Source organism: Eleginops maclovinus, chromosome 23 (genome assembly GCF_036324505.1).
Source record: "Eleginops maclovinus isolate JMC-PN-2008 ecotype Puerto Natales chromosome 23, JC_Emac_rtc_rv5, whole genome shotgun sequence".
Taxonomy (NCBI): domain Eukaryota; kingdom Metazoa; phylum Chordata; class Actinopteri; order Perciformes; family Eleginopidae; genus Eleginops; species Eleginops maclovinus.
The window spans coordinates 20026213-20041598 of NC_086371.1; the positions used below are offsets into that span (position 1 = coordinate 20026213).

Here is a 15386-nt window from a genome sequence, read left to right on the forward strand (position 1 = left end):
TTCCTTTTGATGACTGATGAAAACATTGTTGCATACCATGACTGAAAATCAACACTTAAAATACACACAAACTTTTATTGAGGGGGCCTTTTTAATCTTTTATTGGTGTCTTTCTTTTACATATATCCCAAAACATTATCTTAATCATCTAATAGAATATAGACATTTCCTGTGTGAATCACACAACTGCCATTTCTATCGAGATGGGTTGCATGCATCTGCCTGAGTGGGGAGGAGCATCAGACTTGGGTCTAGCAGATGCAAGAGAAGCTGCGTGGGATGGGTGGGTGAGGGGGGGTGAACTTTCAGATTAAAAGCCAACCTCAGAGCCTGGCAGTATCTCATTTTCAAAAACGGCTGCAACGATCTCCACCAATTTGCATCCTGAGAGGAAGTTCAGCAAAAATGAGTTGGCAATTGTTTATGCAGGCCCGGGTAAAAACACCAGATACAAGCAGATAAGAAAAGGTACACACTTTTTATTTACAAATCATACATATGCAATACAGCTTGAAATTGAGGGAATAGCTTATTTTAAGTTGCTGCATTTTTACAGAGGATATAGGCAACACGCTGCAGCTAATATATACCGACGTTGATTATACTCAATCAGATGTTGTGTGAAGGCTCATTATGAAGCACCTTCATCTTCATGGTTTGTTTGTTCACAAAGCCATGTCCTCTGGGAGGTTCTTCACACCGAGGTCAAGGCTTTTCGGGTCAGTTTGTGTTCAGACAGCTGACATAAGGGAAATCATCTCAACGCCCAAATCGGATCTTGTCAGTCTGTTTAAAAGTTCAACATGATCTGTCTCTGTTGTGTCATTCCTGCAGAGAAATAACTTTTAACACTTTCTCTAGCTCCCATGACCATAATATATTATAAACAAACGTATAAAGTGGTATAATCTGCTTATAGCATTGTATAATTATTGTTTTGAGCACCCATAGATACTTTATAACAACAACAATAACACATTTTAAAGCATTTTATAATTTTGAAAACTTATAAGGTCAAGTTACTTAGTACTTCATAATTGCTTGTCTCTGTTTCTAGCAAGGATCATGTTGTATTATAATTATCATAGTTGCAATACATTTGATTATTTTTTATATTGTATTATAATCACTGTTACAATGATTTATAATTTGACTACATGTGGTCATTAAGTCAAGTAATTAAGGAATATCTGAGGTAAGAACTAATTTATGCAAGAACAGCTCACAAAACAGAACACATCAGTTGAGTGTTGCGAGGTGACATATTTCAAACATGTAAAAATGGTGGACATTTACATTTGACTAATGTAATCCTACTATATACTCATATTAAACACTTGATTGACTCACTTACACATTATATACAGCCGTGGTTAAATAATACATGGTTTCAGGTATTATCTGATATTTTGAGCCCATTGTTTAAGTTCTTTCATGCCTTGTTTAAGATATAAATTAGTTTTACAACTTTTTTCCAGTGTTGGCAGGGACTTAGTTATATTTTAAATTTGCATTGAGCACTTGTGGTGACTTATAACAGCTTGTATTGTTATATTTCTATGTATACCTCAAGAATTTTCCAAATGTACCTTAAAGCAACCCATGTTCACTTAGACTTACTATAAATAGCATCATAATGCAACATAATTAGAGCTATGATAATTATCAAAACGATGACCGTTGCAACAAAACAGCAGTTATGAAGTATTTTGAATCCTTTATAATGTCTTATGATGAATATTATAAAAGACTATGAATACGTGGTGCTTGTTTCAATTATAAGGTGCTATGTTCATATTATAACGCTCTTAGTTTGTTTAAAAATACATTTTATTAATGGAAAGAGTGACCAAAAACCAGACTACCCTTGAATAATACTACTCCCTCTCTGAGCAACTACTCTCCATGCTCATTAGTCTCTCCGGGACGGCACGCTGGGTGGGGGAGCTGATCGGGGAGGAGAGCAGTGAGGCAGTGAAGGAGGAGGTGCGCCTGGTGAGGTGCAGTCTGAACTCGGCTGTTAGAAAGTAATAAAGCAGAGGGTTGAGGCAGCAGCTCAGGCTGGCCATGCACAGAGACACCGGGTGGAACTGCCTCACCGCCAGCATCGTGGCACAGTGGGTCACGATGTCCTGCGACACCAGCAGGTACAGCAGGAAGTTGAGATGGTAGGGGGCAAAGCACAACAAAAAGAGCGCAGAGCAGCTCAGCACCATGCGGAGAGCACGCCGCTTCTCCGCTTGTGTCAGCTTTTCATTAGAGGTATCCGCCGGACAGTTTGAGATGAAGGACTGGAGTCGACTGCGTGCTGTGGAGTTGTGCGCCGTCAGGTTTGGCTGATCCTGGGTTTGTTGTTGGTAGAGAGACCGGGCTATTCGGATGGAGCTGAAAAGGATGCAGGTCAGAGGGATAATGAAACCAAAAAGCTCAGCGAGACCCAACATGGCGATAGCTAGGTATGGCTTCAGGCGAAGCATGGGCAAGTCTTTAAAACAGCCAAATTTGCTAGGGTTGGAGACTGTGCTGATATTGATTGAGGGATGCTGGGTATACCGAGCGTAGGACATGTTGTAGACTGTCTGTGTACTGTTGGTGGGGCTGGAGGAGCTGCTGCTGCCTCGCCGCATCAGGATGAAAGGCGAGCAGGCCAGGCCGACCACCACCCAGACTATGAGGCTGATCAACAGGTCATAGCGCCGCCTCCAACTGCGGGCGCGGAACGGGTTGAGAAGGAAGACACACCTCTGCATGCTAATACACACCTGGAAACAAAAAACAGATGCCAGAAAAAAAAAAACACATTTAGAGCCACAGAAAGTAAATGTGTATGGAAAACTGAAAAAAAGAGTCACAGGCTCACTTTGACTTGCTTTTTTGGTTAACACTAGCAACAGTTGTGGAAAGTAACTGGTACAAGCTGAACCCAGACTTTAAGGCAGATTAAACTTTGCGAACACTGAGTGAGATATAACCTTCTCTAAGGTGCAAGCGGGCATCCTGCATAAACTGTGCGTTTCCATACAGCCACTCAACGCAGATTTAAATGATAGTCTGCAAAACGTGCAGCTCGTGTAGCATTGAATATGGTCAACGCAGTTTTCACAATCAGTCATCTGGAAATCTCACCCCCACTCTGAGATGACAATTGAAGGTGTGAGAATGAATTTCTGTCATGACCCTATGAAAACCTAATGCGTTAACAAGAGATTAAAAAAAAATACCTGCCTTTTTTTCAGAAACAAGATTTTTATCTGATAGAAAAATCATTGGGTAAAATATTTTCTTCTAATGAATTAACCAGATACCTCAAAACCCCAAGAGAAGTTTTAGCATTGCCAATTTTGTTTTGGTTGGGGTTTGAGATACTCATGTTTTTCTTTTTGAGTAATATAATTGTTTTTGTTTTTTATAGGCAACCAAACGCCATGCAGGTGATAGCTTATAGCAGGATTTTGAGGGTTCTTGTTGAATCAGAATAAATGTTCTGAGAGTTTGTGATATTCATCTTGTTATTGAAGAAAAACCAGAGAAGAAACATAATTAAAACATTTTTTAAAAAAAGGTATTCTCGGATAATAGGGTAATCTTTTAAAAAAAAAACAGGAAACTATTTTATTCTGAATGCAATACTATAGTATGCTGTCTAGTATCCTTGCAGTAGTCTTACACTTGCTTACCAGGAACACTATAGCGGCATACATGTTGAGGTACTTGAGGTAGAAGCAGAATAAGCAGAGGCCTTGTCCAAAAGGCCAGGTGTGGTTGAAGTAATAATAAATCCTGAGGGGCAGAGATAGGATGTGGGCCAGGTCGGCCAACGACAGGTTAATCATGAAGATTACCGCCTTTGTCTTCTTACTGTGGAGCAACATGCAGAGAGTTAGCCATGGCCACAACCTGTTTGAGGTTCAATATATGTTTGTTTGGTGTGTGTGTGTGTGTGTGTGTGTGTGTGTGTGTGTGTGTGTGTGTGTGTGTGTGTGTGTGTGTGTGTGTGTGTGTGTGTGTGTGTGTGTGTGCCTTATGTGTCTGCAGAGGACCCAGAGTGCGGTGGTGTTGAGCAACAGGCCGGGGATGAAGAGCAGCAGGTAGAAGTAGGTGTACATGTTGTCCATGCGTTTTTCCCAGTTGGTCATGTTGTGTCCACATCGTATAGAGTCGCTCAGGGACTCCACCAACGCTCCAGACGTATTCAGAGTCATATTGTCTCTCACACACACTGGTGTCAATCACTTTTCTTCCTTCATGATGTCATACAATGAAGACCTAATAGAAAAATAGTAGAGTTGACAGGTAGTGGAGTTAAAACTATAAACGTTATTTTCTAAGGGGACATTTGGAAATAAATCCCAGTTCATAACCATTTCTTGATTAGTAACCCTTTATAAAGACCTCATAATTTGACAAATTGTCATAATTGCGTTTGACTTGAAGGTTATTTTTTATTTTTGCTTGGTTTGTTTGCTTTTAAGCTGAATTTTCTAACTGGCCCAATTTCTCTGAAACTTAGTGGAAAGCTGTAGCATGTACCAAGGTAGAATCAATAAAAGTGTGTAGTGGATCAGAATCACGTGCAGCTATTTTTCACTAAAGGAAACAGACTTGGCAGCTGTCTGCACTTTCTGTTGACCTCCATATTTATCTGTAAATAATTAGTAAACAAAAAAAAAAGTCTGGTATTGTTGGCTTGTCACAGGACCATATTAATTGCGTCCAATCATTTAACTCGACCCAACCCTAAGGTCAGTTATAGCTCTTTCCCTTTTCTTCAGTTTCATCTTCAGTTTGTCAGGGAGAGCCTTCAAATGAACTGTTAGGTCAATATCCTTATATATCACAATAACCACCAGATTAACCAGGTATATATTATATTAATACAAAGTGAAATTAAGACATGTCTCTGTCTGGCCTAAGATTGCAGCAGGAAATGTGTGGAAGCAGGACTTAGCATTTACTGCCTATCACTGCACCATCATCCTTCCTTCTGCCATCAAGATGGCACCACACCCTTCCTCTGCAGGCCCCAGAGGTCGAAGAGAGAAACGGCGCCTTTTTTTTTCTGCTTTAGTGTTACTTTCATAAGTTATCACTTCTTCATTCACATTGGGTGTTGGTGCTGTCAGTCTCCAGGAGTCAGCCAATAGATGCTCTCACAGTACCTGTACAGTTATGAGTTACACAACAGCAAATGCTCGGACCTGAATTTAAGGAAGTAGCTTGCAGGATTTTAAGGGGATAAATTGTTGACTTGTATTTTCTCTGCATTATTGTGTAAGAAATGTTGTCCAGTTTAAAACATTTGATAATTTTCTCAAACTTTGTGTCATGTTTCAGTCTAAAAATCATAGATGACACTTAAAATCTTAAAATAGTGCTTAAGTGGTATAAAGTCAGCCTGAAATACAACAACAGAGACAAAATACAAGTGTCTTTATTCAACATTTTACCCTTAAATTGACTCTGAGAATGCATTAAACTAACTTAAAATAAGAGCATTCAATACCAACTCTCCTATCATAAGCAGAATGTGAAGCATGTCTTTAAAACAACAAATGTTCGGATAAAACACAGCAACATGACATATTATATCCAACCACAAACTCTGATTACCTTCACCATATGATCAGCGTGGACGGAGATGGGAGGTCAGAGCCAGGATCGACTGCCACCGACCGCATGCTCCAGCAGCTTCACACTTCACTGTAAACAGCAGACTGACGCACTCCCTCTCTCCCTCGAAGCTGTGCAGCAGCAAACCTTCCTGTCACACTACAGCAGCAGAGACCTTTGCATGTGAGCAAGTCTCACATGCAACCCACGCTGTGTTTTTTTTCTTCTTTTTTTCTCAGATATGTTGAGGTACGAGGTTGTTATTTCTGGTGTGTTCTCTGTCTCTTAGTGAGGTGGTAAGGGGAAGGGGAAGCTCTGACCTTACGCTACCGTCTGTGACATCACTGGCAATTTGAGACACACACACAATTGTGCACGCAGGGAGAGTGCATGTGTGGTACAGAATGCAAAATGACAGCACTTGTGAAGTTATGAATCCAAAACATGGCAGATGTTAGTTCTTCTTTCCTCTGACGGTTTGTGCATGTGAAGGCATGCAATTCGACTCTAATCATCTACACACTTTCTCTTCATCACAGGTCATTGATGGTGCATCCTGTGATGTTGGGCGATATAAATGCACTCGTCCTCTTACCCTATCGAGTCTACACTTCCTTTTTTTCAGTTCTTGCGCTTCAAAGCATTCATTTGTAAAGTAGATGTGTGTATGGTACATTGAGACATTAGTATTAGTACATTCAGTCCTCTGAGCCTTAAAAAGAGGGGGTTTTTTGTGATAGAGAGAATTGACAAATAATCTTTCGTTTTCGTTGTTGTGGCATCTATTTTTCTTCGTATGCAAAAAACAATTAAGCAGCAGCAGCAGTTTTATCCATTCTGTTAGTTTCACACCATGCTGTACATTTGAAGTCACACCCAGTGAAAAATGACTTGCTCACGGGTTCCCAGGTGTGTGCCAGGCAACAGCGCTGCTTTCGAAACTTCCTTTGTGGTTTCTACTCAACACGCAGTTCAATACTGAAGAGCCGGGACAGGCTGAGGTTGAAGAAAGAAGAAAAAGAAAACCCACGTTAGTGAACGATTTGGGGTGGGAATTACAGGTTGGTCATTGTTTCAAGTCCCAGCATGTACCGAAATATAGGCAGTGTTGACAGATAGAGGTGCCAGTTTATCTGCTGGGCACTGCCAAGGTGTCAAGGAACAAGGCACAGAACCCCCCACCCCTCTAGGTGCATAACTGAAGCTGCCCGTTCACTCTTACACCTCTCAATGAATACATGCCTTTGTGAATGTGTGTGTATTTCAGCTCTTCATTTATTCTATTCTGGTGTTTTCACTTGTATATTTGTTCTGATTTATGACCACTAGAGGTCAGAGGGGGCCTATATTCTTTTTTACTGAGCGCTTCAGCATGCAGATTGCTCATTTAACGGACACACTTCTTCTGTTGCAATATTTCCACACATTTTTGACATGAACCATTCTTGCATACTTTTCAACACTCCCACTCTTCGTTTTTGTTGTCCTCTCTGCTACCCTTGACCCCGAATCCCAGAACACTCCATCTACTGTTGTCTCCCTGCTGCTGGATGCACATGGTCACATCCCTCACTCAGAGAGGCCTGCTAGATTTATGTTCTCTCTTTATCACCCCCTCTCGCTGCTGCAGGTATAGAGCCTTAGGCCTGTCCCAAGTAAGGCCATGCATCTCTGGCTCTGCATAGCTCTGTGAAAGAATGGATAAACATCTTGTACTAACATCATGTGTAATGCCTCCCTCTCCAGCAGGAGCCTGATGTACTCATACAGAAACCTAAAGAGGGCCCAGCTGCTGGTGCTTACAGTAACTCAATGCAATGTAACCTTTAAAGGATAAACCACAACAAAGCTGGGAGCATGCTAAGCTAGTTAGCAAGCTTGTTAGGTTAGCTGCTAACGCGGAGAGTTTATTGAAAATAAGTAACTGTTCTGACTCCTTTCTCATACAGTAACTGTCTGCATTTGACACAGGAGGGTAAAATAATAGTGAAGGGTGCTACATGCTAATTGGCTAAGGATGTTTTTCTTTATCGTGGGTTTTCACGGTCAAACACGCAAAGTTTGCACGTCAGAGTCCACCAAAGATGACCTGGATTTGTAGGCAAAAAAGCCTTAAAAGCTTTAATTGCTGGTGTTGCCTTATGTCCAAGTGCTCTACTGCTTGAAACAATCGTTATATACTGAAATAAGGCCTTTTACATAAAACTATTATAGCCAAACTCAGCAAACTCCCGGATCAGCTTATATTACTGTTTATGTTCTACGTGCAGCGTAACACGAAGATTTTGGGTTTTTAGTCGATAGTGTTCTCCCGTACTTTAGAGTGTGTGTGCACATTGCTGACTGTAAGAGACTTACAGAGCAGATCTGCAGTCTAAGGCCAGATTAAGACAGAGAGAGCTCATTCAGAGGCAAACAATGGACCATTGCTCCAGTCATAATAAGCATTTGGCCTGTGACACAGCAAACAGGCCAAGGTCCCCGACTGGATCAGAGCCGCCCCATGTTAGAGAACAACATCGCTTTGGTTACTTGATGCAAACGAAGACCTGGAGTAGAAAGAAACTCCTCCACGGGGTCAAAACCTACAGTCATGATGACAAAGGCCAGTTCAAAATGTGTTTGACCGAACCAAAAGGCACAAGGCTGGAGACAGAAATAATAAATGCAGCCACGAAGGTTATTCAAAACAGACTTTTAATGGCCTTCAATGTCAATAATGAGACACATTTAACTCAGTAGTTCAGCGCGCTGCTGTGTTACAATAACAGTGGGTCTCACCACACTAAAAAGTGTCACAACATTAATGTCTAACATGAAGTACTGTGCTGTGAAAGCTTGAACTTTATAACAATACAACTTAAGGGCTCAGTGTGTTACAAAAGTACTAAACAGCATGTTTCAACAACGCTAATGGCAATCTCCGTTTTCTCCACAATCCAGTGCATTTGTGAGTGTTTGTGTGTTAAGCCTGAGTGGTGATGTGGTGCAGTCTCTTTCAGAGGCCCGGCGTGTCTCTGCACAATAGTCCTGGTGTGGCTGGACTCTGATCCCGTAGTGTTCTCCAATAATAAACACACACAGATACATTCCTCTGCTCTCCAGTGCTGGATTAATCCGTAAAGCCCAGGCCATACCTCAGGACTTACCTCAGAACTTAACTAATCGGCCGAGTTATGTGTCACTTCCAGGACCAAACATCTGATTGCTTTGTTTTCAAAATGCAGGGCTCCCGTCAAACCCACACCGTCCATCTTTACCTTCCTTCTGCAGTGCTGAGTCAGAACTGACTCACAGACATATTTGAATCTTTCCCGTTGCTGGCCGCCGTGTGTGTGTCTCTAGGGAGAGTGTCCTGCGTCTCGGTGTCGCTGCGAGGGATGCTCTCGGGCCGGGAGCCGGACCCTTTGCCTCCCATGGTCAGGCTTTTCTGGAAGCTCTCTGAGGTGAAGTAGTAGACCACAGGGTCCAGGCAGCAGTTGAGGCAGGCCAGGCACAGAGTGATGGGGTAAAGAGTTCGGGCGAAGCGCTCCACAGCGCAGTTAGCCAGGGCCTGGGTCCGCACCAGGGCGTACAGGAAGAGGATAGAGTTATAAGGAACAAAGCAGATGATGAAGATTCCCAGATGGACCAAAATCATCCGCAGGACACGTTTCTTGCTGTTACAGCCCCGGCCAACAGTCATCGGACGCCGAAGTGTCCGCAGAACAAGCGAAGAACATACCAAGTTGGCCAGGAGGGGAAGAAGGAAGCCCACGATCTGGGAATTAGAGAAACACAAAACGAATTGAACAATTTGACCAAAAAAAATGACAGCTTTGTCTCTGGTTAGCTTAATAAAGAAAGTGAATAAATGGTGTCTATTCAGAAATGCATGAATCCTTCTGCTAACGATTGAAACTTGCAAGTTGTCAGCTTATTGGCCATTATCCGTGACCAAACTCGTATTGCCAGTCAAATGTAAATAGACAGTGACTTAACAGCCACACAAAAACACAAAGTTGTTGGGTAACCAAATTTCTATGCGCGCAATGTTGGTGGTAGATGCAAATGAAAGATATGTTTGAATAAGAGTATTAAAGGTCTATAAGTAAACAGAATAAATATATATAGTCAATATATTACCATTAACTCACAATTTATTTAAGTTGTTTCATTAATGAAAATCTTTATACAATTTTGTGCATGGTTTCTCAATCGGTGCAGCTCTAGTGTTTATGGGATTATGTCTGACTGCCAGAGACTCACCTCGATAAAGATGGTTATTTTGGACAGGTAGGTCTTCCAGGTGCTCTTGGAAAAGCCCTCGAAGCAGGTTGTTGCTTTGTTGTTGCTGTTAATGGTGGAGAAGAAGGTCACCGATATTCCTCCTCCGACGATGGTGAGCCAGACGGCGGCACACACCAGCGCTGCATTCCTGCGCGTGCGGATGGAGCGCGAGCGGAAAGGATAGACGATCGCCAGGAAGCGGTCTACGCTGATGCAGGTGAGGAAGAGCATGCTGCCATAGATGTTGGTGATGAAGGCTGTTCCTGATACCTTACACAGTTCATCTCCAAAGGGCCAATGGCGGTTAACATTGTAGAAGACCTTGAATGGCAACGTGAAAACAAACACCAAGTCGGATAGCGCTAAATTAGTCATAAACATGGTGGTCTCATTGCTCATCTTCATCCGGAAGCAGAACACAAAGAGGGCAGCACAGTTGGTGATCAGACCCAAGACAAAGACCACACTGTAGACCACTGAGTACAAGTTGTACTTGAAGGAGTCGTCAATGCCACAGTCCTCCATTCCGGTCTCGTTGAGCACCAGGCTAGCCATGGTGACAGCTTAAACAGAGAGGGGGGCTCCACAGAAAAATGGTACACCAAAGGCGTTAAGAAAGGGGTCAGTCAGGGCGGATATGTGGGGCCGGGAGGTGTCAGCAGGGGTTCCACCAGGCAAGTCTCCTCCAAGTCATCATGGACATTCAGACACACAAACGGAGGCAGAGACAGTCAGGATGCACGGCTGCAGGGCTGGTCAGTCATCCTGTGGAGAGAAGAGGAAAAGCACACGGTCACTTCCTCACTATAAAAGTTGGAGAAACGAGAAGTAAACAAGTCCAGTTCTCAATAAGACAAAGCACATGGTATACGCGTTTGCACTAAGCCACTACACCAAGGACAACTGTAGGGTATATTTAGGTGTGTAAGATTTATACTGCGTTATTCAACAGTGTGAATTTTAAATGACTGAATATTGAATGTTCAATCACGTTTGAGCCAGAGCTTTAGGATAAATGGACAATCTGCAATCCCCATATAATAATGGGAATTCAGGTTCCATGCTTCTACTAATATTGTCTTAGATCTGTTTCATTGATTGTCTGTATTAATATTGAATTGAATTAGTACAAAACAAATGTGTATGGCATTCAATCCAAAGCACCTACAAAGAATAATATAAATTCTATGCCCACAGATGTTGTAATATACACGATGGTCAATATGATTTACCTTTTTTTCCCTACTAATTCAGTTCAATATCAATAAAGAAAATCAGTGACACAGACAATCGTAAACAAAATGAGTCGAAGCAGGAGTGCATTTACAAAGAATAAAAACATTATAAATGCTTGAAAATCTACTTTATAGGTTTTTTGAGTCCATTTCAAGTGTTGGCATGCCTGTAGCATTCAGTTTATTTGCATGTTTGTCAGTGTGTGTATGCCTTTGTGCAGTGCATGTGTTATCTGTCAGTATAAATAAAGTCTTATCCGTGGTCAGGGCTTATGTTCACAGGATAGTGTGGCATGCAGCACTCAGGCTGCCATCACAACTATGAGAGGTAACTGCTTCCAGATACAGAAAGTGTACTGTAAGCTAGGAGGTCAAATCCGCTGCATTCATTCATGAGCCGATGTTAAGAACCCAGTTATAAAATTCACTCCCAAACGGCTAACGGCTAAGCTCCAACTGCAGGAAGTAAATAAGTCAGTATGCTGGTTTGGTACAAAAGCTTTGCAGAGCTGCTCCCACCATCACAGAGCAGTGTTGTCCTCATACACAATAGTTTTGTTGTGAAATATGTACAATGAAAATGATTTGACATTGTCAAAGACGTTTTCTAGTCATTTACTCGTAGCTAAATATTTGTGTGGGTGTGTGTGTGTGTGATGTCAGAGCAGGAACTACATTGTTGGGAGTGTGTTGAGTTTATCTCAATGACAATGTTTTATATTCTACAACCACAATGAACTAATTTGTTGTGTCTCGGAAGTGTACAACTGTATATTGTATGTTTTATAATGACCAATTCTTCATGATTCAAAGAATAACAAAAAACGTATTTAACACACATGAATGTGCAAAACAATTGATACAGTATTGGACCAAATTGCTGAACATTTAAAGTAAATTATGTCACATCTTGCATTAAAATGTTCAAAAGCGACCCACGTACATTTTTTAAGGTGGCACTTAGATAATCCCTAATGTTTATCAGCTAATTGCTCATTTTAATCAAACTAATTTTGCTATCCCCTGTTATTGTAGTGGTTATCTTCTAGATGCTGCCATAAATTGATTTTGATCAAGTTCTAGCCAATATTTTTACAATTCACTTTTAGAACTTGGTCATTTTCAACTATATATGTTAACATCTAGTCATCAGATGTCTGGATCATACATTTTTAGAGAGAAAAAGGCTGAAAAAATGTTTGCAGCAACCAAACACCATCATCACCCCTTATTTTGTAAACTGGAAATTCTTTATTAAGTGTTTGTACTGCTTTAAATTCCCTGGTCAACTTGTATTGCATAGCCAAAGTTCTGCTCCCGTTAAAAGCCTCTTGGACAAGGACGGAATTCTGATTAAGAGGAGCTGACTGCAAGGATGGCAATAGTGGTGAAGTCAACAACTCCCATGATCCAATGAAACTTCACAAAACCGCCAAACTACGTATTCTGTTATGTTTCAACTATGAGACCCCTAGTGGCACAAAATGTTGTGCATTTTTGTTGTGCGAGTCAGCCAAAACAGAAGCAGAAGAAATTTCCTATCTGGCATCACCTCTCTTTCCCTCTATCTAAAACGGAAACTTGACCACTTCTATTTCAGTTCAGAAGTCAAGAGAAGAACTTCAAATTGAGAAAAATGTCAAGTTGTTATCAGGGTTTTCCTCCTCAGCCTGGTTTAAACTGTAACTGAAGATGAACAGTTTAAAGACTGTCTATCAACCAGACAGAGACAGTTCTTTTAAAGACTATCGAGAAAATCCAGCCATTCCAAATCGCTACAGCACCCGATTTACCAAGCTGGCCTTATCTTGTGTTACGCAACACAACTTAAGCAGCAGTGGAGGTCGTCAGCCTTTTGGCATCCTGTGTAAAAAACCCTGAGTGTGTCTGGAAAGATTCACTTTATCAGCCTTTTCATCACACACACACACACACACACATGCACATACACATGCACGCACACATGTAGACACACACACACACACACACACACACAAAGGCAACAGTGTGAGTGTAAGCAGTCCATCAGCGCTGTCCTGTGCCAGCTGCAGTGTGACATCTTTACTGCGTTTTCACACGCCTCCCAGAAAGACTCCTCACAATACCCTCACTGTACCCGTTTGCACCAAACTCACACTTACGTGTGCACGATTCTACCCCACGTGCACACACAAGCAGGCAAACACTTACATGTGCCAGTCCACACACACACAAACACACGAACTGTAGGGTTCTGTGTACCGTGGCTCGGTCCCAGGACCTCTGACAGTGCGGGCTTCATATTCAGCTGATGTTGTTCCTGCAGGGAGCCAAGTCTATACAACTCTGAATCTGGCTGCCATACAGTGTAATTGAAAGGAAACAAGAGCCACTTCTACTACAGATGAGTAGCAGAGACACATTTGAAGCATGTTTTGGATTTCTAAGAGCCCCGCTGAGGGAATTATGACCCGAGTGTGTGTATGGATTTCATAAACAGGTCACGGACAGCTGCACAGTTAAAGGGTCGGCCGTGGCAGTGACAGAAACAGGCCTCCGGGACCCGCTGGTCTGAACGGATCGAGTTCAGGCTCAGCTCGCATCCAGCTGTTCCTTTCTCTCACATAGGAGGAATAGGAGGGCAGGGAGAGGGGAAACTGGAGGACAAGCAGAACATCTTAACTGCATTCAGCCAGTATGGAGCTAATGTGCAGAGTGTGTTTTCAATCAGAAAGGACTTGTCAGAATTGTGTTTCAATTATTTTTCATCACACTCCACCAATATCATGAAGACATGCGAAGTCCTCTAAATTCTACTTTATAAGGTTGCTTTATATTTGATTCTTATTGGACTGAAACAGTTGTTTGAAAACGGATGACATTTTCAATGAGATATACATATATATTTTTGTAGGCCAACTGCAACTGAGTGATGGAACTCAACTAAGTACATTTACTCAAGGAAAGTACTTCAGAACATGTGATGCAACTGTAAACTTCTACTTCACTACATTTTGGTAGAGCAGCAAATTGTTTTGATAATCATTAAAGTTATATTCAATGAAGAAAATGCCCTTATCAGCTCTACAATATAGAGATGTCTGATTTTCTGTTCAAAATCATATTAAAGTGAATATTTTTGGGCTTTGGACCAAAAAAACATGTAAAGACATCAGCAACTTTTTCAAATCTGATTACTTTTTCCACCACTGATGTAATTCAGAGTGATATTAGTGAATTTGCTTGAGTCATACTGAAAGGTGTTGTTCTGTTGATCTGAGTTAAACCTTATGACACACAACATCTAAATTATAACGTTCAATTCCGAGGAAACACAGTTGATGAAAGCTATTGAAAGGGATGTGCAGAGACCACATAATGTGTGTAGTGTATTGCATTAGCCTGTATTGAAGCTTGTTAGTGTAAAGTTCAAAGACCTGTCACACACAGTAAATCTGAGCTCTCTGCAGCCTGTAGCTGCATTTTGTCAGCTCCTTACAAATGCTGTAATTGAATTGTGTTGGTCGTTCTTTTATCTGCACAACAGCTATGCTTTTGATCTTCAACTAAACACAAAACATGTTTTTGTCAACTATTTACAGAACAGTATTTGTGCGGACTTACTGGCAGCTGAATGGATGGTGACAGCTCACCTCCCGGTCACTGATGTTTGTCAGTGCAACGGCGCAGCTGTCAAAAGAGAAACTCCATACTTTTCCCTCTCAAATGGTGTGCTGCTGCTCAGTGTCGTACTTTCCAGCTGTCCCAAACTAACTTCAAGAAGTCACGGAACCAATTTTAAGCTAGTTAGCGCAGCAAACTCTTGAGTTGTTCAATTAATCCTCACGATGTCTCTCCGTCCGTCTGCCTGAAATGAGGCCAGCATCTCAGAGTGTGGAGCAGCTCGCACGGCCACAGGAAACGAGACAATAGCACCTCGGCTGGGCAGTGGGGGGAGGAGGGGGTGTGAATAGGGAATTATGGAGAAGGAGGGAAGGACAGAGGGGGAGAGCGGGAGGGGACACAGGATGGTGTCATCAGCTAGAGAGCTCACAGTATCAACTTTTATTTTATATTATACAAACCCTCAGCATCTCCTCACAATTAATGTGATAACAGAAATTTCTGCTTGTGTCATTCACCGGTAGGCCTTCTTGGGGTAGCCACTGTAATACGCGTATTAGTGTATTCTTAAATAATGAGAGTTCGTTGTTGTTGTTGCTTTTACTAACACGGTGCTCTCTTAATACAGTCATAACAGTCTCCCGTAAAACGCTCCCGCCTCCTGTACGA

The 15386-nt window shown here is 41.8% G+C and overlaps 2 protein-coding genes across 4 annotated transcripts; both read right to left on the reverse strand.

Annotated features, from left to right (window-relative positions):
• Positions 1-459: 459 nt before the first annotated feature.
• Positions 460-5913, reverse strand: p2ry10 (P2Y receptor family member 10). 3 transcript variants are annotated; one of them, XM_063876491.1, is made up of 5 exons: positions 5611-5913; positions 4021-4266; positions 3678-3858; positions 2554-2762; positions 460-2385 (listed from the first exon to the last, which is right to left on the reverse strand). In XM_063876491.1, exons 2-5 carry the CDS (start codon positions 4200-4202, stop codon positions 1878-1880), a joined length of 1080 nt encoding a protein of 359 aa, XP_063732561.1. In that variant the 5' UTR covers positions 4203-4266; positions 5611-5913; the 3' UTR covers positions 460-1877. The 3 variants fall into 3 exon arrangements, with proteins under 3 accessions (XP_063732561.1, XP_063732559.1, XP_063732560.1); XM_063876489.1 differs by having other exon boundaries at positions 460-2762; positions 5611-5912; XM_063876490.1 differs by lacking the exon at positions 5611-5913 and having other exon boundaries at positions 460-2762; positions 4021-5602.
• Positions 5914-8289: 2376 nt separating this feature from the next.
• On the reverse strand, positions 8290-15038 carry lpar4 (lysophosphatidic acid receptor 4). The gene is made up of 3 exons (XM_063875836.1): positions 14718-15038; positions 9859-10644; positions 8290-9370 (listed from the first exon to the last, which is right to left on the reverse strand). Exons 2-3 carry the CDS (start codon positions 10432-10434, stop codon positions 8891-8893), a joined length of 1056 nt encoding a protein of 351 aa, XP_063731906.1. The 5' UTR covers positions 10435-10644; positions 14718-15038; the 3' UTR covers positions 8290-8890.
• Between the last annotated feature and the right edge of the window lie 348 nt (positions 15039-15386).